The following is a 25391-nucleotide window of genomic DNA, read 5'->3' as shown; positions in this document are numbered from 1 at the left end:
TGCATGGTGGGCCAATTGTGTCACTGTTTCTCTGTGTCATGATAGATCTCAATTGAGCGGCAGCGCGCAACAGCGCTCGCCACCACTTGGCTCCCCATGCACCGGGGACCCTCCCTCCGGGAGCCCACGAGGCAGGAAGCTAGCCAGCTGGAAGACCGGCACTCCCCGCCCCTGGCTCCCTGTGCGCCGGAAGCCCTCCTTCCGGGGCCTACAAGGCAGGGAGTGAGCCGCCGGTCCGAAGACCGGTGCTCCCCGCCCGAGGCTCCCCGTGCGCCAGGGGCCCTCCCTCCGGGAGCCAAGGCAGGAAGCTAGCCAGCCGGAAGACCGGTGCTCCCCGCCCTCAGTATCCTTGATTTTTAATATACATAGAGGATCCTGTAACCAACCCCGTGAGGATATCAAAGGATAGCTGTACTCAAATCATTGACTACAAAGTAGAAGTTACCTCTTCTAATGTAGAAAGGCCATAATGTACTTTCAAACTACTGGGCAATTTCAAACATGCTCTTAGTGCCTTAAAAAGAAAAGCTATTTGGTGCTGGAGGGGGTGTGGGGAGAAAGAAACCCTTCTCCACTGTTGGTGGGAGTCTATGCAGACTGGTGCAACCACTGTGGAAATCAGTCTGGAGATTCCTCAAAAAACTAGGTCCCATTTGACCCAGCTATTCCCCTGCTATCTTCCCAGAAGAATTAAAAACACCATACCTGGGGCTGGGGATTTAGCTCAGTGGCAAAGCGCCTGCCTGGCAAGCGCAAGGTCATGAGTTCGGTTCCCGGTACCGGAGAAAAACCGCCCCCCCCCAAAAAAAAACCATACCACGGTGATATATGTGCACCCCTATTTATAGCAGCACAATTTGTAATTGCTAGATCATGGAAATAACCCAAATGCCCATCAACCAGGGAACGGATAAAAAAGATGTGGTCTTTTTATACACTGGAGTACTACTCAGCCATACAGAAGGATAAACTGGAGACTTATAGGTAAATCGATGCAACTCAAAACGATACTCGTAAGTGAAATAAACCAGACACACATGTGTAAATATCATATTGTCTCCCTCCTGTGAGAAGCTGAGAGAGTAAATAAGATCCAAACTATACAACAGATATTGTAAAATGGGAAGAAACTTCAAAAGGAAAGAGAAACGGGGATGGAGGAATGGAGAAAAGAAGGGGAAAACAGACAAAAATCTATCTACAAGGTAGCTATACTACTAATTTCTCTTAGTTCATTGAAAAGAAAGGCCTGTACTGATATTGGTTGGGACAATTAAATGTCTTGTACTCTGAGTAATGTAAAGATAACAATATGCAATGTATTAACCATTGTTACCCTCCTATTACCTTGTTTTGAAAATTTTTTTTCTCTTTAAAATAAAAAGCTATTTGGAAAAATCAGCCAAGTAGATTTATTCCACCTGTATGCACAGATGTGTTAATTATAGGAGCTTGGAGAATAGCAATACAACCCCTTCTTTAAAACCAGCAAATAGAAATATTCTGGTGGTTTCTTTTCACACTAATGTAACATTTAAAAATCATTTTGAACCAGGTGTGGTAGCATCCCCTGTAATCCCAGCACTCAGGAAGTTGAGGCAGGAGGATCCCAAATTTGAGGCTACTAGCCGGGGTGACACAGTGAGACCCTGTCTCAAAAAACAAAAACAAACAAAAGTTGACTTTTAGACTTGCTGCAGATACAGTGGTAATGGTGGACTTGCTATTTAAAAAGTTAACCACAAAATTAACATTTCCTGCTGAAGAATATTTCACAACTTAAGCATGTCACAAGTATGTGAATATGTATTTTCTTCTAGTTTTCCAATTTCAGTAAGTGTATTTACTAAAGAAAGTCCATTTCTTCATGGCATGGTCTCAGAAAACTAAACTTGAATGATTCAGAATGAAAATTATCCGATTAAGCTTCTAGGTCTAATTACTGCATTGAATTAGTCACACAACACAGTTTTGTACGCTGCAAACATTTTAATGATTATTGTTGAGCATACATTTTGGAAATTTTTTACTTCAAACTGCAACAAGTTAAATAAATGTTTATAATATACAAAGAAAATACAACCAAACATAAAACTTGCTTTAAGTGTGCCTTGCACCTAGACCAGTGTCCTCCCCCGCCCCCTAGTATATCTTCATTTTTGAGCTGCACAAACACACTTAAGAATTTGATCTTTCTAGTATGGCATTTAGGAAATAAAAATATACTCCCACCTCAAAGAAATAAAAAGGCTGTGCATGATTATATGCCAAACAAAAGAGAAAACACTAGAATAATCTGATAGTGCAGGCATCATTAAAAAGGAAAAGAAAAAGCTTGAGATGCTCATAACTATGTTTTAAGAACAAAGGATTTTTGACCAAGTAGCTTAAAAGCCAGCAAAATGGAGATCAGTGATGGCAAACTGTAGTGTAATGAGAATGAAATGACAAACTTTACACAAATACACTGTTAGAAATTTAGCAGTGAAGATGAAGTCTGGGAAGCTGCTCTTTGGAACAGTCCAGTAGGACCACCGAATTCCAGTCACAAAGCCCTTGTAAAACAACACAGTGTTCTATGCCATGTACCTGCTGGCTGGATAGTTAAAGGGTTGGTTTATCATTAGCAGCTAAGAAACTTATTCCACATGTTCTGAAAGCCTTAATGGTGGAAAAAGGCATGTGTCATTAGCGTGGAGGGTCATACACTTCTCTGCACACAAACACAGGAGGCTTCACTAGTACTTTAAAAGTCTGATGTCTCCCATTGCACTTCAAAACTCAATTGAGATGAAAGCCTTTCTCCATTGTAGCAGCTAGCAAGCGCTCTCTCATGATCTCCTCAGAAGAATATTCAGGCAGCTTCAGGTAATGCACACATGTATTGACTGATGGATAGCTTGCATCGGTAGCATCAACCTATAGGAAGAAAGTGAAAACAACAGAAGACTGTCAGTTTAAGTATTTTATTCCCTTCAAACTTAAGTAACTAAATTCCATTTAGAGTCTGTAGTATTAGAGTCTGTACCTTGCGTACAACTGTGAGCCTAGGATGCAAGTTAGCCAGTCCACCTGGGGGTAAAGTTGAACAACCAGTCGTAAACTGCAGGAATGCTTTCCTTTCATCTGAAGACATGCCACATAATACCCTCACGAATCTCAGGAAACCAGGGCTAAAAGAACAAAAGTCCCGTTATATTGATTTGACAGCAAGTATAAGTGGAGAAAGCACCACCACTACTTTGTAAAACTGGCAATTAACTGACCCCCCCAAAACAATATCCACATATCCGAAGAATAGAATTATCTAGACATGGGGTTAAGTATGAAATAAGCTGATAGAGGGGGCTGGGGATTTAGCCCAGTAGCACAGTGCCTGCCTGGTAAGCGGCGAGGTCATGAGTTCAATTCCTGGTACCAGGAAAAAAGAAAAAAAGAAATGAAATAAGCTAATATATGCTACTATTAAAACCTCAGAGTCCCCCAAAGACTGCCTTACACTTATAAAGAGTAAAAGCAATGAAATGTAAGATCAAACATGCTACAAAGCCATAAATCAGAAAAGCTCAAGATACACATATATAATAAGGTTAAACGTATTAAAAGGGACAAAACAGCCAATTTTTGTTCTAATAAAGATTAACTTGTAAAAACATTTGTGTAAAATACTTCCTAGCAATGAAACGTACTTAAAGCATAAAGAACATACATTACATGATTTCATTTATTAAAGCTAAAAAGCAAGCAAAATCAATCAATGAACACTGATTTAATTACCAAACAAGAATATGGCAAGAAGGGGACTTGTGAAGTTCTCACTCTGGGCACTAATATACAGGTGCACTCATTTGGTGAAAATTCTTGATTCCCAGTACCCCTCCCCCCAAAAGAAAGAAAATTCTCTAAGATGTGTACACAAGTTGCACACTTCTGTCCAGTAAAAAGCTTGACATATATACAGTGTAGCCTAAGGGTTCATGATTTACCCAGTTTAAAAAATAATGAACAATTAAAACATTACAAGAAAGAGGGTGGGGATTTAGCTCAGTGGCAAAAGCACCTGCCTGGCAAGCGCAAGGTTGTGAGTTCGGTTCCCGGTACTGGAGAAAAAAAAAAAAAAACAAACCAACAACAAAAAAAAAACATTACAAGAAAAGCAATGTTAACACAAGCTACAACTGAACTGTCTTTTTGTGTACCCTCAGCCTTATGAAAGGATACACATCTTGGCATCTTCACTGCTTTCCCATTTATTTTATGAATATAACTCATTGAGTTATAGTTCTTTAGAGAACTTGCCATTTGATTTTTGGATATAAACGATTTTCTAGATCTTCAGAGTTATCGAAACATACCTGTCACGTGTATAGCCTAGCTTAGGTTCAGTGTAATTGATAATATCCTCTGCTGCCCAGGATGGTGACTGGTTTCCACAGAGAATCATCTGGACTTCTTCATGGCTGAAGGAACTTAATTTCTCCATTGGAAAAACTTTATTAAATCCATCTACATTATACATATAGAAAAAAAGAAAACAACTCAGCTTCCAAGTAAGTTAGGATTACAAAAGACCAAATTTCAAGTCAGCTAAAGAAAAGATGCAAAGAAGTTCATAAATGTTTGAATAAATATAAACTAGAATGGCTTGAAATTCAAACTGTGCTATAGTTTTAATTATAGACATCTCTGCTGAACATGACAAATGTGCTGAGAGGATATTTAGTCACTATATATTTTGGTGAATATTTAGTCACCCGCCAAATTTTTATAAATACCCAACCTAGAGCTCAGTAGCTCTGTATCATACAAGTAGACAGAGTTGTGTTCTTGCTTTCAAAAGTGATTTACAGTCTAATATACTTTGTCCTATCTTCACCTGAAGAACTTTTCATGGTTTAATTCATCCTCATCATGTAATGCAGAATGTATGCAATAAATGAAGGGCCAAAAGCAAGTCCTCTAACTCCACAGGCACAAAATGAGGATAGAGGGTGCCTCACAAATGCTCTAACCCATTGTGAGTGCTCTGTAGGACCTAAGTATCTAAAGCACTAGAAGGCAGATATAGTGACTGCTAGCACTATACCTTAATTTCCTGAAGTTTCACTGTCTCAAAGTAAAAGGGGGAATTATCCCTTCAAATTACCTCGGAAGGCTTCCATCTGTTTCTGAATACCTGTATGCATACAGAAGTCAAACATCAAATCCACATATTCTTCTGCATTATCCATCGTTATCATCTGTAAAAGAAAAATTAGCAGTATAATTATTACTATCCATGAATATGAATTCAGTAGCACCCAGTAAAACTGGCCTCGTTAAGAGGATGTTCCACAACTTAACTATGTTATTTATTTTATTTATTTATTTTTTTGGTTTTTCTCCGGTACCGGGAACTGAACTCATGACCTTGCGCTTGCCAGGCAGGCGCTTTGCCACTGAGCTAAATCCCCAGCCCCACAACTTAACTATGTTAAATGCAAATCTTTACCTCATCTTCACCACTTGGCTTGAGATCCACAGCTGTAAAGCCATATATTCTTGAGGAAGGGCAAAACTGGAAATTTAAACTGAGTAAACAAAAAAATCAGATTAAGTGACACTTAGCAACTATTGGTATTTTTTGTAACATCGCTGCCAAAACTATGACTGGCCCCCTCTTCTAACAGTAAGATTATACAAGCTTAGACGTAAACAAGAAGCCTTTGTTTGTTTAGTGGTGCTGGGGATGAAATGGTGCTGGTTCAGTACCAGAGGTCCAATTTGTAAATGCGAAATTCTATGCACAGAATCTATTATGCCAGGACCAGGGATATAAACTCCATGGTAAAGCACTTGCCTGGCAAGTACAAATTCCTGGATTTGATCTCCAACAATCAAGATTTTTTAAAAAGATTTTAAAAACAAGCTAAGTCAATTGCTCTCAAACCTGTCTGACTTTGCGAAGATTGCATGAAACCACACCTTTCCATATTTCACTTCCCCAGATGGCAGAAAATAAATGGACTGAAGATTTTGTAATGAGTTATGGTATTTACACCTTAGCACACATGGGATATCATACATACATCTTGGTAGAAACATACCTGTAACAGTAGGATTCTCCCCCATCGGGAAGAAGCTATTGCTTCACTAAAGTTATTCACACTGTACACATAAAATACCATCTAATGAGGAGGAAACATTGTGAAAAGTGTTTTATAACTACCCAGCCTGGAGCTCACCAGCTCTGTATCATGCAAAGTTGTGTTCTCATTTGTATATGTGATTTAAAGTCTAATGTACTTTTCTCCTACTTTTATGGTTTAATTCATCCTCCTCATGAAAGGAAAATGTCCACTTACAATTGAAAAAATAAGGATTAACAGTAGGTCCCCACTACTCTAGAGGGGGAAGATTTTGTCACTGCTGTTGGTGTTGTTGTAGTATGAACATAAGATAGGCTGGGTGTGATAGTGCACGCCTGTAATCCCAGCACTCGGGAGGCTGAGGCAAGAGGACTGCCACAAGTCTGAAGCCAGCCTGGGCTACACAGTGAGTTCAAGGCCAGTCTAAATTATATAACAAGATCCTGTCTCAAAAAACTGAAAAAAAAAAAAAAAAAAGATAATTAAAAAAAAAAACCTGTCTAAACACAGAAAAGGTACAGTAAAAATGCCAGGTGATCGCAATTTTCAACTCAAATATTACAGAACCACTCTCAGTGTGTATGTGTGGCACACTGTTGACTGAAACACTGTTATACAGCACACAGTATAACCTTTATCAAACACAACTTTCCAATATTATCAGGAAACAGAAAAAAGAAAAATATGAAAGCCTTGCAGTCAACCCTCAAACAACCCCAAAGGAAAATATGCTGAAAGGTGTGATAATTATAAAAGAATTTTATCAAAATTAATTTGCAAGCTGGACATGGCACACACCTGTAATCCCAGCATTTGGGAGGGATCCCACTGAGGAAGGAGGATTGCCACAAGTTTATGACCAGCCCTGGCTACACAGTGAGTTCAAGGCCAGCCTGGACTACAAAGTGAGACCCTGTCTCCAAACAAAAAACAAAAAGAAAAACAAACCAAACCAAAAGCCCTAACAAACAAACGAAAAAAGATTTGCAGCAATTAAAATAGCCACTGGGGATAAAAGCTTACATACCAAGCAAACTTTTTTTTTCTTTTAAATCCTTTTGAGACAGGGTCTGTTATGCAGTTCAGGCTGGTCTTAAGCTCACTTTGTAGCCGAGGCTGGTCTCGAACTCACAATGATCCTCCTGCCTCAGCCTCCCGACTGCTGGGATTACAGGCATGCACCACCATACCAGGCGCAACCGAACTTTTTTAACGTTTGCCAAATAGGCTATATATAAATATTGCTGACTTTGGCTTTTTACACAAGATACATAAACTTACCACATTTGGAAAGTTAGATAACCTTCCAGAGGTCTGACGATTAGTAAGCTATATAATGGTATGCTAAGTACTATCATTATAGTATTACTAAACAACGTTCAAATCAGTATTATTTCTTATGACATATTAGTGTTGCTGACAGTTTACTCATACACTACAAATGAGTGAGGACAAAGAAACAGGAGCTTTAGAACTTAATTCATTAGGTTGAAGAATGCATACACAAAGCTTACCCTAAGTCCTCTATGCTAAGTGGAGGTCCAGAACCTGATGGATTCTTCAGCACTAGTTCCTGTAATTTTGTGTTCTTCTCATCTTCAGAAAGAGCTTTATTGCTTAAAATCTGGCGCCTCTTGATGGCAAGGTCTTTAATTTCTTTTAAAAATCTGGCTCTGTGTGGGTTCACTAGTTCAAAGTCTTCCCAAGTCAAAATCCCATTAAACCAAGCTGGTGGTTTGGGCTTAGGGGGATCAAGAATGAATTCTGATTTTGAGTCTTCTTCAAAACTTCCCACTGAGAGTGAATCATGACCTTCTTCGGTCGAAGCTTCAGACTGACTTTCAGTGCAGTGCAAGTCTCTATCACCTCGTGACTCATAGATCAATTTACTCATATTGCTTTTAATGTCACCCATACACATAAGTTTAAAGAAAGGTTTAGAAATAGGTAAGTCTACAAGTCTATTGTCCTGAATGCACTTGGCCAAGAAAATTCCAAGGAAGTGAAAGAGTTTTGTGATCCTTTCAAGCTCATCACTATCTTGTGGAAACGGTGCTGTGAACAGACCACATGATCTCTGTACATAGTATCCAGGAGGTTTCACTCCACCGCCAAGATCAACCTAATTTTTCAGTGGTAGAAATGCAAACAAAATTAAATAAAAGCTAATGGTAACTACACACATCATCATCATCTTACCAAAGTGAAAAAAAAAAACCATGAACATTACATCTTTGTGAATCAGTTCTCTAAAATTTTATAGTATTTTATTGAATACCTTTTTGTTGACTAAATTTTATCTTTTAGAAATATTTTAATGTCAGATTATTTACTAATAAAATTAGAGTCAGAAATCCTGGCTAAGTTCTGAAAGCAGAATCTAGTATTTTGTCTCTACCCCAGCCCCTCCTACCGGGACTTGAACTCAGGACCTTGCACTTACCAGGCAGGCACTGTGCCCCTGAGCTATCTCCCCGGCCCCCATAACATTTTCTAATAGCAAACTCACAACTCAAATCACAAAATGAGAAATAAATCTTACGTGACGAGATTCATCATCTGGGAAGTTATCGTCACAAAGCCATGCTCCCAAGTCAGTCCTCTGGAATTCTGCTGCCACCAGAGCATAAAACTCTAATGTGGGTCCCAAGCCTGTGCCTTCTTCTCCTAAAAATTCAACCTAAAATATGAACAAATAAACTATGGAGAAAAGTGAACTTAAAAGTATTTTTCTTTATTTTAATATATTTATAATATGCTAAAATACATCATATCTGATCCAGTGGCACAGCTTTTTCTAAACAACATCAGTGATTAAAAGCAACACAGGAATTTTGTTCTAGCTTTCCTAGATGGCAAGATGCCACTTGTCGTAATTACACACTTCAGCACTGCACTGAACACACAGCACATGTTAGTCACTCCTTGCAACACTCTGTAGAATTACAGTGGTGGTACCTCAGGTGACTAACTCAGTGTGGTCTATGATTTTGGGAAAGATGGCCATATTTCTGCTTGTGTGGGAAAAATGGCCACAGTCATGTTGTCACCTGATGCAGTTTGCAAACAAAGGTTTTCATGAACCAAGGTACCACACTGTATCTGTTTCTCATTTTTTTGAGACTAGGTCTTGCTTTGTAGTCCAGGCTGGCCTCAAACTCACGGAGATCCTCCTGACTCAGCCTTCTGAGTACTGAGATTACAGGCGTGCACCACTACACCCAGCTTTCTATCTATTTTTTTACATCAAAGAAAAATTTCAGATAGAGGTTAAATCATTTTCTGTAGGAAATAATGGTGTACAGATTGTTATGTGTGTCTTTGTAATACCAACACCTAAATTCTTCCAGTTATTTATAACTTTAGACAATCATTTTAAACATTTTTGACCATATCTACCTCTTCCAAAAATGATTTGAAATGTCTTATAAAGTTTGTGTATAAAGCGAAAGCAATAAAACTTTTACACTGTCTAGACTTCTAGACATCTTCACAGTTTAAGATCCAAAAGATCAAACCAGCTGGTTCACATCTGTGATAGGAGAGATGTTTCTTCAATAAGGAATACTGTGTTTATGGGATATAACCAACAATATCTACAACAGCATCTCTACAGTAAATGTATCGATTTCCATACTGTCATTTGCTGTAACATCTCTCAATATAGACTAATGGTATAATACCAAGTACAGTGTATGTGAAACAGTATTACAAAACAACATAATCCAAGAATGGAGATTATCTAATATGGCAGCTTAACAAAATTCAGGCTATTCAAAAGAATCCTTGATGGGTGCATGCCCATAATCCTAGCACCATAATCCTTGGTGGCGCATGCCCATAATCCTAGCACTTGGGAGGTTGAGGTAGGAAGATCGCTGCAAGTCTGAGGTCAGCCTGGGCTATATAGTGAGATATATAGCCTGTCTTAAAAACCAAAAAGAATCCTTTGTATTACTCAGTTTAACTCCATTAAGAAGTGGGTAGTGGCCTTCAGACTTCTCCTAGAGCACAAGTGCAGATGCTCTTTGCTGTTCATTATGTGTACAAGATCCTAAATCTGACATGGCAGTGCACGCATGCCTGTAAACTCATCTACTTGGGAGGCTGAAGCAACAGGACTGTGAGTTCAAGGCCAGTCTATGCAACTTACTCAGAATCTATCTTGAAGTGAAAAATAAAAATGGATAGGAAGTAGCTCAGTATGAGGCAGTGGGTTCGACCTCCAGTACTGCAGACCTCCCACAATAGAAGAGTTCACAAGATCCTGACTCCTGAAGAGGTGGGCCAGCATCTTCTTATGAGATGCTCTGCCAGAAAAAAAGCCTCCTCACAGAAATCCCTTTTCAAGTTTACCTGAGTTTTTAAGCAGTGAAAATAAAGACTGGCTAGTTCACCAAGTGTCATTCTTTCTTCCTTAAATGATGTTATTTTGTACGAGTTACCTCAAGAACTGATTTCCGGTCCGCATGTATTTGCATGACATTCTCAGCCCATTCCATTAGTGATTCACCTCGAGGAACTTTTACTCTTTCGTGCTTGAGGCGACCAACTCTAAACTCTCCTGGATCATCTCGCCTCACACTGCTTGTGGTCCTTGTGCGCTCTACAGTGGCTTCACGTCGGTTTTGCAACCACACTATTGCTCTGAAACAGAAAAATACCTGTGTAGTCAAGCATACTTTAGCCGCTGACTATACTAAGCCAGCAACAGAATACAAAGACTCGGAATTGTAAAGCATGGTATCTGAGAGATTTTCACCTTTCTTTGCCCCTTCTTTCCTCCCCCCTCTCCCTCCCTCCCTCCCTTCATGTCTTTCTCCCTCTCCCTCCCCCTCTCTCTTTCTGCTTTTGCTGTACTGGGGATTGAGCCTAGGGCCTTCACATACAGCTATATTCTCAGCTACCCAACCCTTTTCTGAGACACTGTCTTGTTATATAATAGCCCAGGCTGGGTAAACGTGGTATGTAACTCAGGCTGGTTTCCAACTTGCAATCTTCCTGCCTCAGACACTTGAGTGCTGGGATTACAGGCATATGCCACCACCCTCAGGTAAATACTATTTTTTAACTGCTTAAAAACCACTGCTTCCTTTTTAAGTACAAATGTATGAACTTCTTCTTATTATAATCTCCTTTAAACTGAGAAAAGTACTAGGTCTACCTTTTCCTCTTTATTTTAGTGATTAAATAAAGTCAGTGGTCCAGCATCACATAACAGTTCCTATCAGAGAAACTAGAGTATATTGAAGCCAGGCATGGTAACACACACCTGTAATCCCAGCATTTGGGAGGCTGAGGCAGGAGGATCGTTGTGAGTTTGAGACCAGCCTGGGCTACAAAGTGAGCTCAAGGCTCACTTTGCATAGCGAGACCCTGTCTCAAAAAGACAAAAAAAAAAAAGAAAGAAAGAAACTAAAGTATACTTACTTTTATTACTATGATAGAAACCAAAAACCACCATAAGAATGGTTAAAGAACACAAAGCTAATCCATCTAGGGTGAAAGAACCTCTAACTCAGAATAAGAAGATGAAGGTCCCATTCTCTCATGTGTGCTATTTTTTTTTGTAATCTCAAGCAAATCAACTATGTACTTTGAGAATCAATTTCCTCATCTATAAGACCCAAGCAATGCCATTTATCACAATAGGCCTAGAGTTCTAGTAATACAAATACTAGGAAAGAAAACACCTATATTTTAAATTACGATTTTACATCTACGTTGACAGAATACTCAGGGTATACAATCATTCAACAAAATATTGGACACCCAGAATGTGCTATATATATAGTGTTTTAGGCCCCTCAGCTAGAGCAATGAGCAAAACAACCATAATTTCCTCCCCTCATGAAACTTTGATCTAGTAAAGGAAGATAGAGATACAAAATTAAGTAAAATATGCAGTATATTAAGCAGTATACTGCTAGTATATTTTGTAAGACAAAATATGATGGTCAGAAGAAAGATGTATTTAAAAATTATTAGAGCTATCTGCAAGTACCTTATATGGTACTGCAAAGAATTTAAACAACTGTGTGTGCTACTAAATGTTAGCTGATGGAAGAATCTGACTGAAGCCAGACTAATCAAGCATATATATAACTAGAAATTGAAAATTTTACATGATGACAACTTTGTCTTTTTGAGACAGGTTCACACTATGCAGTTTGGGCTGGCCTTGAGCTCCAGGCTGGTCTCAAACTCCCAATGATCCTCCTTGCTTCAGCCTCCAGAGTGCTGGGATTATAGGTATGCACCACCACATCTGGCCATAATGATAATTTTTTTTGGCGGGGCGGACTGTCTTTTTGAGGCAGGGTCTCATTATGCAGTTCAGGCTGGCCTTGAGTTTACTTTGTTGCTCAGGCTGGTCTTGAACTCGTGAGGATCTCCCTGCCTCAGCCTTCGAGGTGCTGGGATTACAGCTTTTTAAAAGAACATAAAATCTACTAGGTATGGTGGCACACACCTATAATCCCAGCACTAGGGAGGCTGAGGCAGGAGGAACACTGAGAATTTGAGACCAACGTGGGCTACCAAGTGAGTTCAAGGCCAGCCTAATCTGTACAATGAAATCCTGTCTCAAAAAAGATGAATGAATGAATGAATGAATAAGTAAATAAACATAAAACTCATTCCTGCCATCATTAGTCTTTTTCATGTGTGTGTGTGCGTGTGTATGGACTTTTTGGAGATAGGCTCTTCCTATGTAGTTCAGGCTGGCCTTAAATTTGTAGTGATCCTCCTTGCCCTAGATTCCTGAGTGCTGGGATTACAGGCTGCACACCACCACGCCTAATGTTGCCTTTGGTCTTAAATAGGTATTTGCCAGAGGCTATCCTGGACAATTCCACAAGACCCTGTCTCAAAGTAAAATTTTAAGAATGTCTGGGGATGTAGCTCAATGGTAGAGCACATGCCTAGCATGCACAAGATCCTGGATTTAGTCTCTAATACCACAAAAAACAACAGTGTATTCACACATTTTGAATTTATGTAACACACAAAAAAACACTTATTCTAAACACAAAAAGGTGCACTCCCTACCTTGAGGCACCAAATGCTGTACATGTGAAATAAAGCTGTCTAGTTTCAAATGGTATTAGAAAAGGACACTTGCTGGTTAACTGCTCACACCAGTCTGGTAGAGCCCCACTAGCCAATGCCAACGGTTCCTGCAAATTAATAAATAACAATGTGTTAGTGCTAAAAAGTCAATCTAAATTCTTTAATGTAATTAATAATTACAAAAGATCATATGGCCCAAATTACTGAATAGGGAAAGAAAGTATTATGAGGCAGAAAAGGAAGGAAAAAGAATACTGTGAAAAATTCAACAGTTTTAGGATGAAAAGTTCATCCAGGTGATTTTATTACCTCAATCTGCTGCAAAATTTTTGTTGTAATTTTTTTGCTAGTAAATTCATCTGGTGGAAAAGTAAACTGAGGCTGCTCATCACCATCTATAAAATTGATTAACAAAATTAATGAAATAAACTGGCTTTAAAATGCTATAGAAATGAAATAAGGCTTGTTACAGACCTTCTTGGGATATTCTTGAATAAGGATCACTTGCAACTATATACAGAATACGCAGAAGCTGAAGAACATCTTCTACTCCACAAGAGTTCTGTCCATTGCCTGCTTTGGCCTGAGGTTGTTCTTTTGTCAGACTAAGAATATCACTATTTTGAAGAGTAGAAATGGCCCCCTGATTTAATCCAGACTTTGTTCCATGCTCACAAAAATCCTGGAGAAAGAAGTAGTGAAGTTGGTCATTAATCACACTTTTAAGCATGCATTACGTCATTGTGTTGGTATTACTTTGAAAAGGCTGAAATTTTTCACAGAATTGCCTCCTTTGAAATATAAATACACAAACATCAATGTGTTATAAACCATTAAAAATGCCAAATAAAACAAAACCATTAACCCTAGTTAATAAGTCTATACTGAGACCCAATACCACAAACCATATCTGAAAATTTTAGTTTTAGTATATTAATGTTATACAAATTCATTTTTTATAAAATGCCCCAATGTACCTCCTCTGCTTTTCAAGCTTTTGTGTGTGTGTGTACACACTTTGCTGGGAACCAAACACAATACCTCGCGCATGCTAAGCAAGCGCTCTGTTGCTGAGCTACAACCCTCGCCCCTTAAGCTTTTAAAGCTACAAAACAAAGCATAAAGCCATTCCCATTCAAAACAGTTTTTGATGCCAATATGTACCTTATATGCAGCTATGAGCTGAGAACAATTTCTGTTTTTCCTAATACTTTTATTAGTGCCAGTTAATTTCCAGTGGCGCAGGAAAGCAGCATCTGCATTCTTCTGCAGGTAGGTTATCAAGTCATTCTTGGGTAATTCATCAGTGCCAAGGTACTGTTCCACATGCTCTATTGACCAGCAGCCCTACAACAGGAAAAACCAAATGATGGCCTTTCCCACACAGAAAGTCTATAGTATTTCACATGCATTACATGAGGTAGCTTTAAGACCATGCACATAATCTAAAGAGTTCCAGTTAGTCATTTTTTCCTCTCAAATGTTCAAATGCAGCAGTGTTAGTTTTTCCTTTCCTTTTTTTTTCACTAGTCAAGAGTAAGAACCATTTTTAAAAATAACTTACTGTTTTCCCATTTTCCTTTTCTTTGTCAGAATCCTTCATTTCTCTGTACATGATTCTAAAGATGAAGACATTATGAGTTAATTCATAAACCAAATGATTCATAGTTATTTCCAGTAAGGCTCTAATTCTTAAATAAAATATATGAATGATATCATTACTAGATATATGCTGCATTAAAAATTAAACACAAGGTTTTGTTTTTCCAGCATTGTGATGGAACCCAAGGGCCTTGTGCACGCTTAGGCAAGTGCTAAGCATGCAGTGCTACCACTCAGTTACACCCCCAGACCTCTTGATTGTATTCTGAGTCAGGGTCTTACTAACATGCCCAGGCTGGGCTCCAAATTTTTTTTTTTTTGGTGCCAGGAATCGAACTCAGGACCTTGCACTTGCCAGGCAGGTGTCTGTGCTACTGTGCTTTGTCCCTCACCCTTGCACTCCAACTTGTGATCCTCCTGCCACAGCCTCCTTGGGAAGCTAAGATTACAAGTGTGTACCACCCAGCTTCAAGGAAAATTTTTAAGAAAAGAAATCATTAGTTAAACGTAAGTGAAAGTAGCAGAAACCACACTCCCAAGTTATGATTTATAAATTTAGCACTTTTGGAAAAAAAAAAAAAAGCACTCATCAAATCTAGAACTTTTCAAGATAAAAAATGTTCTATATTATACCAATTTTCATGACATCTGTATATTATTGTAAAAATAAAATGACATTCACACATTGTTGCAAAAATAAAATGGGAGTTTTTGTGTCTACCTGGAAAGGGTAGGATTAACAATGATCAGGAGTACTTACATTCATATATGGGACTGAAGTCAATTTTTAAAATCAATAAAAATCAAAGAGAGGGAGAATATGATTATTCTATCTCAGAAGGACTTGAATTACTATTGGACATTATATAAGATTACCAAAGACTTTTAAGAGAACGTAAGAAAACACACAAAAGTCACCACAAGAATTATAAGACAATAATTCATTCTGTACATTATTACTATGAAAGTGATTATCTTAGAATACTTTTCTGTAGTACTGAGATTGAAACCAGAGCCTTCATTCTGAGTTGCATGCCCAGCTCTTTTTCATTTGTTATTGAGACAGGAACTTCCTCAGATGTTAAATTATACAGGCTGGGTTTCAATTTGAGATCCTTCTGCTTCAGTCTCATAGACTACAAGAATTACAAGTGTGCACCATTAAGCCCATTTTGTTGTTGTTGTTGCTTTTTGTTTTTTTCCGGTACTGGGAATCGAACTCACCACCTCGCACTTGCCAGGCAGGCACTGTGCCGCTGAGCTAAATCCCTATCCCCACTAAGGCCATTTTAAGTAATGCTTACCAAGCACTTACCACATCCTGGAAAGTACTAAAAACTCTTTACATATATTAAGTCATCAACTCCTCAAAACTACTCTCATTTTACAAATTATAGACATGAGACACAAAAATGTTAAACATGCCCAATATTTATACTTAATAATATAAATATCTGATCATTATTTACTAATGAACAAAGAGTAAATTTAACACACACATTCAAATAAAGAAGCAAAATATTTAGGACTTCAAACACAATTTTGCAGGGCCGGGGATATAACTCAGCGGCACAGCGCCTGCCTGGCAAGCATGATGTCATGAGTTTGATTCCCGGTACCAAAAAAAAAAAAAACAAAAAAACCATTTAGGTCATACACAATCTTGATCGAAGAGTTCAAATAGCACTCTTTCCAACAATTATTACTATTTCTAAATGTCCTTCCAGTTCTAAAATTTAGCCACTCTACATCAGTCAGAAGTGCTTGTATCTGCTCCTACAATCTGAAATATACAAATACAATACTTTTTGGCTCATCTGTTATTACAATTTCTACTTAAAACTTAAAAAAAAAAGATTAAAATCTCTTACGTGTATGTTGGCTCCCAAATACGTCTAAGTTTATCTGATTTCACATTGCCATTACAGGATAACTGAAGCAATTTTTGTACATAGTAAAAGATAGTTGATCTGAAATTGGTGAGTGGCAATTCGACTTCACGAGTTGTTCCAAGACCTGTTACTTTCAAAGTGAGGGCTAATCGAGGTGAAGGAGTGCATTCGACCTCTTCTAAGAGCTCTGAATGAGGTGTTCCTGAAAATTGGGAAGATATGTAACAAATAATCATATTAACATGAGCGTTCCAGAAAAGAAAACTGTACCAAGGAGGTAAGGCCACATGAAAGTCACATGATTTTGCCATACATTAGCTAGATGGTGCCAGCTACTTAAGACTCTCCTGGTTTGAACATTTCGCGTTTGTTTTTTCCTCAAAAATGGAAATATGTAACTTTTTAAAAGACAAGTGCTAGAACAGAATATATATGTGTGATAGGAATCTCCCACTTTGTTTTGGAAAGACATAACTGAATACTTAAAACATTTTTATTAATCAGAAAACTACAAATAACTGTATCTCTATATTCAGAGAAAACTACCTATTCTGGGCCAATGACCAGTCAAACTTATACTAGATGAATGAGTTACTTTTGAGGGAAACACACACAAATATAATTAGGTTGATAATGTGTTTGGGGCGAATTCTTTTTATTAGCTCCTGAATCTTTGCTTCTTATAATAGTAGTCATCTGAAATATTATTTTACTCACACATGACATCCTACTGTAACTTAACTGAGCCATCTCTCTATTCCTGGACATAATTAAGGACATTTTCAATATTTTGACAACATATTTGGTATATTTGTAGTCATCAATGTATATAAACAATGCACAGCTAATATTCTTTAGTATAAGTACTAGTGGCAAAAATATTTCATCAGAATGTATGAAATATATTGTCGAAAACGTCTACAAAAAGTCTGCATTTTTGTCAAAAACCTCTACAAAAGGTCTACATCTTTGTCAAAAACCTCTACAAAAGGTCTATTTATACTCTCTACAATCTTTTTTCCTTTCCCTTCCTTTCCATTCTTCCCTCCCTTTGTTTTTTGTTAGGGTCTCACTACATAGCCCAGACTGGCTTCAAAATTGCTATTCTTTTGCTTCAGCCTCCTGAGTACTCAGATTAAGAGCATGTGCCACCAGGTCCAGTTTTAGCTTTTCCTAGGTGGGGTGGGGCACCAGAGATTGAATACAGGGTTTCACCTGTGCTGGGCAAGTGCTGGGAGCTGTGGGAGCTGGAAACTGTTCATATGTGTGAAGGCAGGACAGAGCCAGAGTGCCTTGAGCAGTCAAGCTATTTCAGTATTGAGAAAAGCACCCTGCCTGGACAATACAGTCCTTAGTCGCTACGCAACACTGCTGCTGGTGATACTAACTTTGCAAGAGTATAAAACCCCCTACTGTTGATGTTAGGGCCTCTTGCCCATCAGTTAAAAGAGGTCTGCCTCCACCTGACCCAGCTCTTGTCTTTATTTTCCTCATACCCGCCCCCGTTCCTCCCAGGGGTACACTGACAGATCAACAAGTTCTCTACAGGCAAGCACTCTGTCACTGAGCAATATCGCCAGAACTTTTCATTGACAGGATTTCGCTAAATTGTCCAGGCTGGTCTAGAACCTGTGCTCCAATCCTCCTGCCTCAGCTTCCTGAGTATCTGAGATTACAGGCAAGTACTCCTGCAGGAGCTTTTTTGTTTGTTTTGAGACAAGGTCTCACTACATAGTTCAGGGTGGCCTTAAACTCACTTATCTTGTGGAAATCCTAGCACCTCAGCCTCCCAAGTGCTGAGATTAGCTGCTTGCTTTGTTTGTTTTTTGAGACAAGGTCCCCCTACGTAGTTCAGCCTGGCCTCAAACTCACTATTTAGCCCAGGCTGGCCTCTAACTCATAGCAGTCCTCCTGTCGCAGCCTCCTAAGTGCTAGGATTACAGGTATGCACCATGATGCCTGGCTCCAAATGCTGAAATTACAGACATACATCACCTCGCCCATCCAGGTTTCCCTTTTTGGAGAAACTCTGGAACATCTTGATTCAACCTAAGTTTACCTGCACCTGGAATAGTACACTACAAAGGGCATCTATTATTATTATTATTTTTTTTTGGTACCAAGAATCAAACTCAGGACCTTGCACTTGCCAGGTAGGTACTTATGCCACTGAGCTATATCCCAAGCTCCCTACGTTTGTATTTAACACAGTATGTATCAACTGAAAAGCACATTCCAGATGTAACAACTTAAGTCTTCTTTTGTAAGAATTATGAACCAGTTATGTTAAATTTAAATGCTAACCCCTTTAAATTTTTTTAACTTGTTTAAGCAGAATATGCCTTGTCAAAAAGACTATCATTCTCTCTGTGTTAAGAGAAGTGAAAATTTAGGATTAAACACTTTAGGACTACCGGATATATTAGTTTCCTATTGCTGCAGTAAAATATTAATCATAAATTGAGTGTTTTAAAAAACTAATTTATTGGTTTTATCTCATAGCTCTAGAAATCAAGTCTTAAATGGATTTATTTTTAAGACTCATTCCTTCTGCAAGCTATAGGGAAATCTCTTTCTTTGTCTCTTCTCAGTTCTGGATGCTATCCACATTTTTTAGCTCATGGCCCCTCAATGATCCTTAGTCACACCTTCTCTGACTCTGGCTCCTCCTATAGGCCACCCTGAACTATGTGGTGAGACCTTGTCTCAAAACAAACAAAAAAGCTCCTGCAGGAGTACTTGCCTGTAATCTCAGAGTCCTCTGCCCTATTATAAGGACTCTTTGCACTACACTGGGCCCACTTGATAATCCACAATAATCTACCCATCTGTAGACGTTTCACTTCACCATATCTGCAAAGTCTCTGTCATACTGAGAAAACCTGTATGTATTTCTAGATTCCAGAAGTTAGGACCTGCAAATCTACCATGCCCTTTAAAAAAATGTTTGCAGTACCAGAGATTGAACCCAGGAAGCAATGAGCTATAGCCCCAGCCCTTTTTGTTATTTTTTAAATTTTGAGATAGGGTCTCACTAAGTTGCTCAAGTTGGTCTGAAACTTGGACTCTTCCTGCCTTAGCCTCCCAAAATGCTGGGATTACAAGTATGAGCCACTGTGCCTGGCAATACCTGGATAACTTTAAGGAGGCCATTAAAGTGCCTGTCATACCTTTTACATGATGCAATACTTGAGAGACAGCAAAAATACAAAATGCAGTTTGTTTTTTTTTTGCACACATGCACGTGTATGTGGTCTGGACATTCGCCTTTGTACTGAGCTGTATCCCCAGCCCCTACTTTTTACATCTTGACACAGCGTTTCATTAAGGGTGACCCAGAACTTACACTCCTGCTTCATACTCCCAGAGTACTAACATTATAGGCATCAGCCACCAGGCCTAGTTTAAAAGCTTAAAATGATTAGTGAGTTAGCAATGTAGTCTGCAGATGAATACAGGTTTAGCATGCACTAGGCCCTAGGTTTAATCTCCAGGAACACAAAAATAAAATGAAATAAAAAATTTGTAATTTGCTCCACTAAAACATATATATTTAATTTAATTTATTTTATTTTTTTTGAGACAGGGATTTGCTGTGTAGTTCAGGCTGGCCTTGAACTCACTATGTAGTCGAGTCTACACTCGAACTCACAGCAATGCTCCTGCCTTAGTCTCCCGAGTGCTGGGATTACAGGCATGTGCCATCACTCCCAGCTAACACATAAATATTTTAAAGAACTAATAAGGGAGCTCTTTAAGAAATTTTTACTTATAATCTACATGTGTAAGAACACCTTGCTTTTCAAACTGTATGTACCTATCGTATTTGGTATCATTTAACATTAAATCACAAAACTCAAATATTCTATACCTGGGGGTGGGATTTCTAGGTCAGTTGTCTGTTGGACATTAGTACGGCCAGGTCTAGGATCAAAAGCAGGAACCAAAGCAGAAAACTGCCGCTTTAGCACATAATCATCATCCCATGTTCTCCGGCGCCCTCCTTTCGTTTCATACTCTTCTTCTTCCTGTAAAAATAAAATTCCATATAAACAAGATGAAAACTACTGTCATTCCAAGGTGATGTGCAAAGTTCTTTATATTCTCTATAGTTCCTTATTTTGCCATATTATATAAGTACAGAATAAACTAACATAAACATGTATGGTATAAATGTTCCTTAATGGTTTATCAAAACCAAGTTGCATTCAGTAGTAGCTGCACAAATCTACAAATGTGGTAACAAGCATATTCTACAAATGTGGTAATAACCATTTGTTTCTCACAAATCTACAAATGTGAGAAACAACCATGCACATACTATACTAACGCCAATTCCATATCTTTGATACTATAGTGAAATATGAAACTAACCACTTGGAAAAACTGGGTAAAGGACAGACATATAAGACCTTTTTATGATACTTTTAAAACTTCCTACAAACTTATTATTTTAAAGTAAATGTTATTTTCTTTTTGGAGACAGGATCCTGCTATGTAGCCCAGGTTGGTCTCAAACTCAGAGATTGTACTGTCTCAGCCTCCTGAGTGCTGGGATTAGAGGTATGTGTCACCACACCTGCTTTTAAGTTTTTTAATTATAAATTTCATTTCACACTGAATTATTTACATACCAAATAGAATGCTTGAAAATTCCTTTAAGTTATGATATGGTAGACAGATAAGTGTTGATAACTGTTAGTTAAATAATATATACTTAAGACACATCCTCATAGTGTGTGTACTTAACTGAAATTAACTTTTACGACACATTATATCACCATTTGACAGCTCTAGGACCAGAACATCTGGGTCTGCGCAGATCCAGGATCCACATTACGTGTGATTTTTGGCAATCACTTCATCTGAAAATTGGGGCTAATAGTAACATTCACAGTTCTTGAAAAAATTAAATGAGTCAATACATATAAAGTGTTGAGAAGTATGTGTATCACTTGTTATCAATGTAAGACTGCTGCTGCTACATATTCCACCACCAGCACCACCACTACATGATGACAAATACCTATCATTATGTGCTTACTGTTACCCAACAGCCAAAATGAAGGGGCTTCAAGTAAGTAACTGGCACTTGTGTTAGGCCAGAGCAATCAAGGATTCTAGTTGGAATATGGAACCCAAGGAACAGGAAGTGTATTTTTATAACACTGGTACCTCCTTCCCCTTTCCTTCCTCTCTACCTCCGTGCACCTTACTATAGGTATTTAGGCTTTTGTTTGGTGCTTTCCTGTGAAAGTGAAAATATGCAGTAGGGACAACAAACACAACAGCACTACCTGCTCCCCGATAGGTCGGCTCCCTGCTCCTGCAGGGACCTGTGGTAGCTGTGAGGTGACAGCATGATGTGTTACATCGGAGCGGGAACCAGCTCGACGTTGCAGGGATGGACGTCTCAAAATCTGCAGTTAAAAAAAAAAAATGCCAAGAGATGCTTGTCTAATTACTTATATATATCACCAACATTTTTACTGAAACTATCTGAAACTATCAACCTATATTAACAAAAGTGTCACTAAAAACTCTTCACTACCATCTTCAGAAGTTATAAAATGAATGTTTTAATGCATCATATATTTTATACTAATCTGCTTTGTAAGAAATACTAATATGTTTCTAAGCAACATATACTAAAAGCATTTTTTGAATTTCCTTACCTCATAACCTTAGTTTTTCGATTTTTTTTATACTAAACAGTTTTTTGGTTTGTTTTTTCTTGGCAGTAATGGGGATTCAACCCAGGCTGCACTGAGCTATACCCCCAGATCCCCTTTTTACATTTGGAGACAGGGTCTCACTAGGGGTGACCTAGAAGTAAGGATCTTCCTGCCTCAGATTCCCTAGTATTTGGGATTGTAGATGAGTACCAGCAAGCTCCGCTATATGGAGAAATTTAAAATAGAAGTTACAATAAAGGATATTTAAGGCACAAGTTTCAATTAGAAGATAATCATAGTGGTTAAATATTGAGAGTTCTGGATCACAACACTTAGACTTGGGTCCCCACTTTTCCACTTAACTCTGACAATATGTGCAAATTTTTTTTATGCCCCTGCCTCATTCACCTATATTGGGACTGATGAGAAAATACACAAATACAGTTTGTAAAACAAGTTAGTACTGAAATATCCTTTTTATAATTGTTACTGAAGAACTATAGAATTTTGTTATCTTTTTTATTTTTTAGTGTTCTGAGACAGAGTCTCATTCTGTAGTTCAGGCTGGCCTTCAACTCACTGTGTAGTCCGGGTGGCTTCAAACTTGCAGTGATTCTCCTACCTAAGCCTCCCAAGTGCCAAGATTATGGGCATACACCACTATGCCCCGCTGTCATTTCTGTTTTTTTGAGAAAGGGCCTTACTATGTAGCTCAGGGCTGGCCTTAAAACTATGTAGCCCAGACTGGCCCCAAACTCACAGCGAGCCTCCTTGACAGCATTCCAAGCACTGGGATTACAAGCGTGCACCACCATGCCCGGCTCAGAACTACAAAAAAGTATTCTTTAAGAGTACTGTAGTTGTCTACAATTTGACACACCTCTCAACCTTCAAATATCACCAAGTAAACCGTAGCCCTTTTCAAATACAAAGAGTCTCATAAATGCTGAGAGTAAGGGTGCTTTGCTCAATTAAGCACATGTTTTATACTGGTGCCATATATCCTTCCTTCAAAATTTAATTATGACTTAGCTTTTCCTCTTTTAAAGTATTAATACCCTAGCTTAGGGAAGAAAATGGGGGACTATCTCTCTACCATAACCTCCTCGTATTCTTGGTCCTCCTGATTGTCATCTTCATTCTCATCATCTTCCTCATCAGGCTCAGGCAAATCCTCATCATCATCTAGCTCAGCTAACAGAGTACTGGCACGACAGCTATCAAGAAAATCTAGAAAACAAAACCAATAACCTTATTGTCAACATGATTAACACAGCATAACAAGGTAACTGCATTTTGGGCTGTACAAAACAAAAGCAAAATTCAAAAAGTTTAAGTATAAAGAGCACATGTAACAATGCCACCCCTGTTCCACTACCACACATACAGGATGATTTAACCATGGGCAATAAGTCACAAGCATGGCAGAAAACAACAAAGGATAATGGGTGACCATAAACTATATTTGAATCTATAAAATCGTAACGTAAAGCGTCAACTAGGGGGGTTATATTAAGAAACAAAAACAGTAACAGCAAAAAAAATCCAAACAGCTCTACTGCTTCTCTCTGGATATCAGAGGAAGCTCAACATGGTGGAAAAATACTTTGGACTCACTCATTGTACACACAGATATCTACTGAGCACACACTGTGGGTCAAGAACTGTGTGGCACCTGATACACATAGTTGTAAAAAAATATATATATATATGGTCTGAGCTGGGTGTGGTGGCACACGCCTGTAATCCCAACACTCTGGAGGCTGAGGCAGGAGGATCGTTGTAAGTTCGAGACCAACCTAGGCTACAAAGTGAGCTCAAGGCCAGCCTAAACTACATACTGAGACCCTGTCTCAAAAAAGAGAGAGAGAGAAAAAAGTCTGAGTCTCTATGAAGTCTACAGCAGACAGTAGCATCTAACAAATAAACAAACCAATATGTACGTATAAGCTACGAAAGAGCTTATGAAGGAAAACAATATAAGTCAGTCAGTGTGACCTGGGCTTAGACTGGCTAACAAGCTATTCTTCACAGGAACTGAAAAAAAAGAGGACTAATGAGATTAAAACAGAACATTTTACTGAACCTAGAAGGGGAGTAAAAACTAACAAAGCCAGGTGTGGGGGCACACATCTGTAATCTAGGCACTTGAAGATCTCAAGTATGAGTCCAGCCTACATAACGTAACGACTACAAGACCTGTCTCCAAATAAAAAACAAAGAAACAGCTGGGGATACAGCTCAGTGTGAAGGCCCTAGGTTCAATTCCCAGTCCTGTAAAACAAAACAAAGCACAGCAAAAAAAACCAAAATAACCCTAATACCAGAATTAAACAAAGGAAGGCAATACAATATATTCCTAAATACAAAAAAATTGGATTATCTGTGATTATTTAGAAACTTGCATCTACAGATCTTTGAACTAAATTATTTTTTAGTTTCATAATTACAGAGGACTGAATATTTAGTGTCATTTACTGGGTGGCCTACAGAAGAAAAAGGCCTGTTACTATATTTAATAGTTTTTTTGTGTGGCGGGAGGAGCGGAACTTGAACTCAGGACCTGTGCTTGCCAGGCAGGCGCTGTGCCACTAAGCTATATCCTTGGCCCATATTTAATAAATTTTTAAAGCACACATTTTTTAATACTTAATGTTCTGAAATCAGAATGTGTTTTGCAGTTAGTAGAAAGAGCAAACTTGGCAATACTTTTAGCTTTAGTGACAAAAAAGTGTTTTACCAATGGGATCTTAAACTTGATTAAATATTTTACCCCTTACAGTTGTGAAGGGCCATTTTTCAATTTATGTAGTGATTTTCATGACCATAATGAGGTGGCACACAAAATAAAACAATTTGAACTGTAGGTTTATCTTTTTTTTTTTTTTTTTTTCCCCCGTACTGGGAATTGAAGTCAGGAATTTGCACTTGCCAGCCAAGGACTGTGCCACTGAGATACGGGACTGCTAAGTTACCCAGGCTGGTCTTGAACTTGTGATCTCACTGCTGTAATCTCCTGAGTA

General features: G+C 38.4%; 1 protein-coding gene across 1 annotated transcript in view; it reads right to left on the bottom strand.

Moving 5' to 3' along the window:
• Positions 1–1982: 1982 nt before the first annotated feature.
• Hectd1 (HECT domain containing E3 ubiquitin protein ligase 1) overlaps positions 1983–25391 on the bottom strand; it is a 97052-nt gene continuing 73643 nt past the window's right edge. Inside the window, exons 26-42 of the mRNA XM_005376961.2 lie at positions 23465–23598; positions 21991–22113; positions 20565–20721; positions 16673–16895; positions 14764–14818; positions 14364–14546; positions 13674–13881; positions 13509–13594; positions 13179–13306; positions 10574–10775; positions 8671–8808; positions 7643–8250; positions 5492–5570; positions 5147–5240; positions 4356–4506; positions 3029–3173; positions 1983–2919 (exon numbers count right to left, since the gene is read on the bottom strand). Coding sequence (XP_005377018.1) covers positions 2782–2919; positions 3029–3173; positions 4356–4506; positions 5147–5240; positions 5492–5570; positions 7643–8250; positions 8671–8808; positions 10574–10775; positions 13179–13306; positions 13509–13594; positions 13674–13881; positions 14364–14546; positions 14764–14818; positions 16673–16895; positions 20565–20721; positions 21991–22113; positions 23465–23598 — 2852 coding nt within the window. The 3' untranslated portion in view covers positions 1983–2781. The remainder of the gene's footprint in view (positions 2920–3028; positions 3174–4355; positions 4507–5146; positions 5241–5491; positions 5571–7642; positions 8251–8670; positions 8809–10573; positions 10776–13178; positions 13307–13508; positions 13595–13673; positions 13882–14363; positions 14547–14763; positions 14819–16672; positions 16896–20564; positions 20722–21990; positions 22114–23464; positions 23599–25391) is intronic.

Source organism: Chinchilla lanigera, unplaced genomic scaffold, assembly GCF_000276665.1.
Source record: "Chinchilla lanigera isolate Chin_1 unplaced genomic scaffold, ChiLan1.0 scaffold00008, whole genome shotgun sequence".
Classification (NCBI taxonomy): domain Eukaryota; kingdom Metazoa; phylum Chordata; class Mammalia; order Rodentia; family Chinchillidae; genus Chinchilla; species Chinchilla lanigera.
Note: the sequence above shows the minus strand (reverse complement) of the source record. Positions and strands in the feature narration are given on the sequence as shown.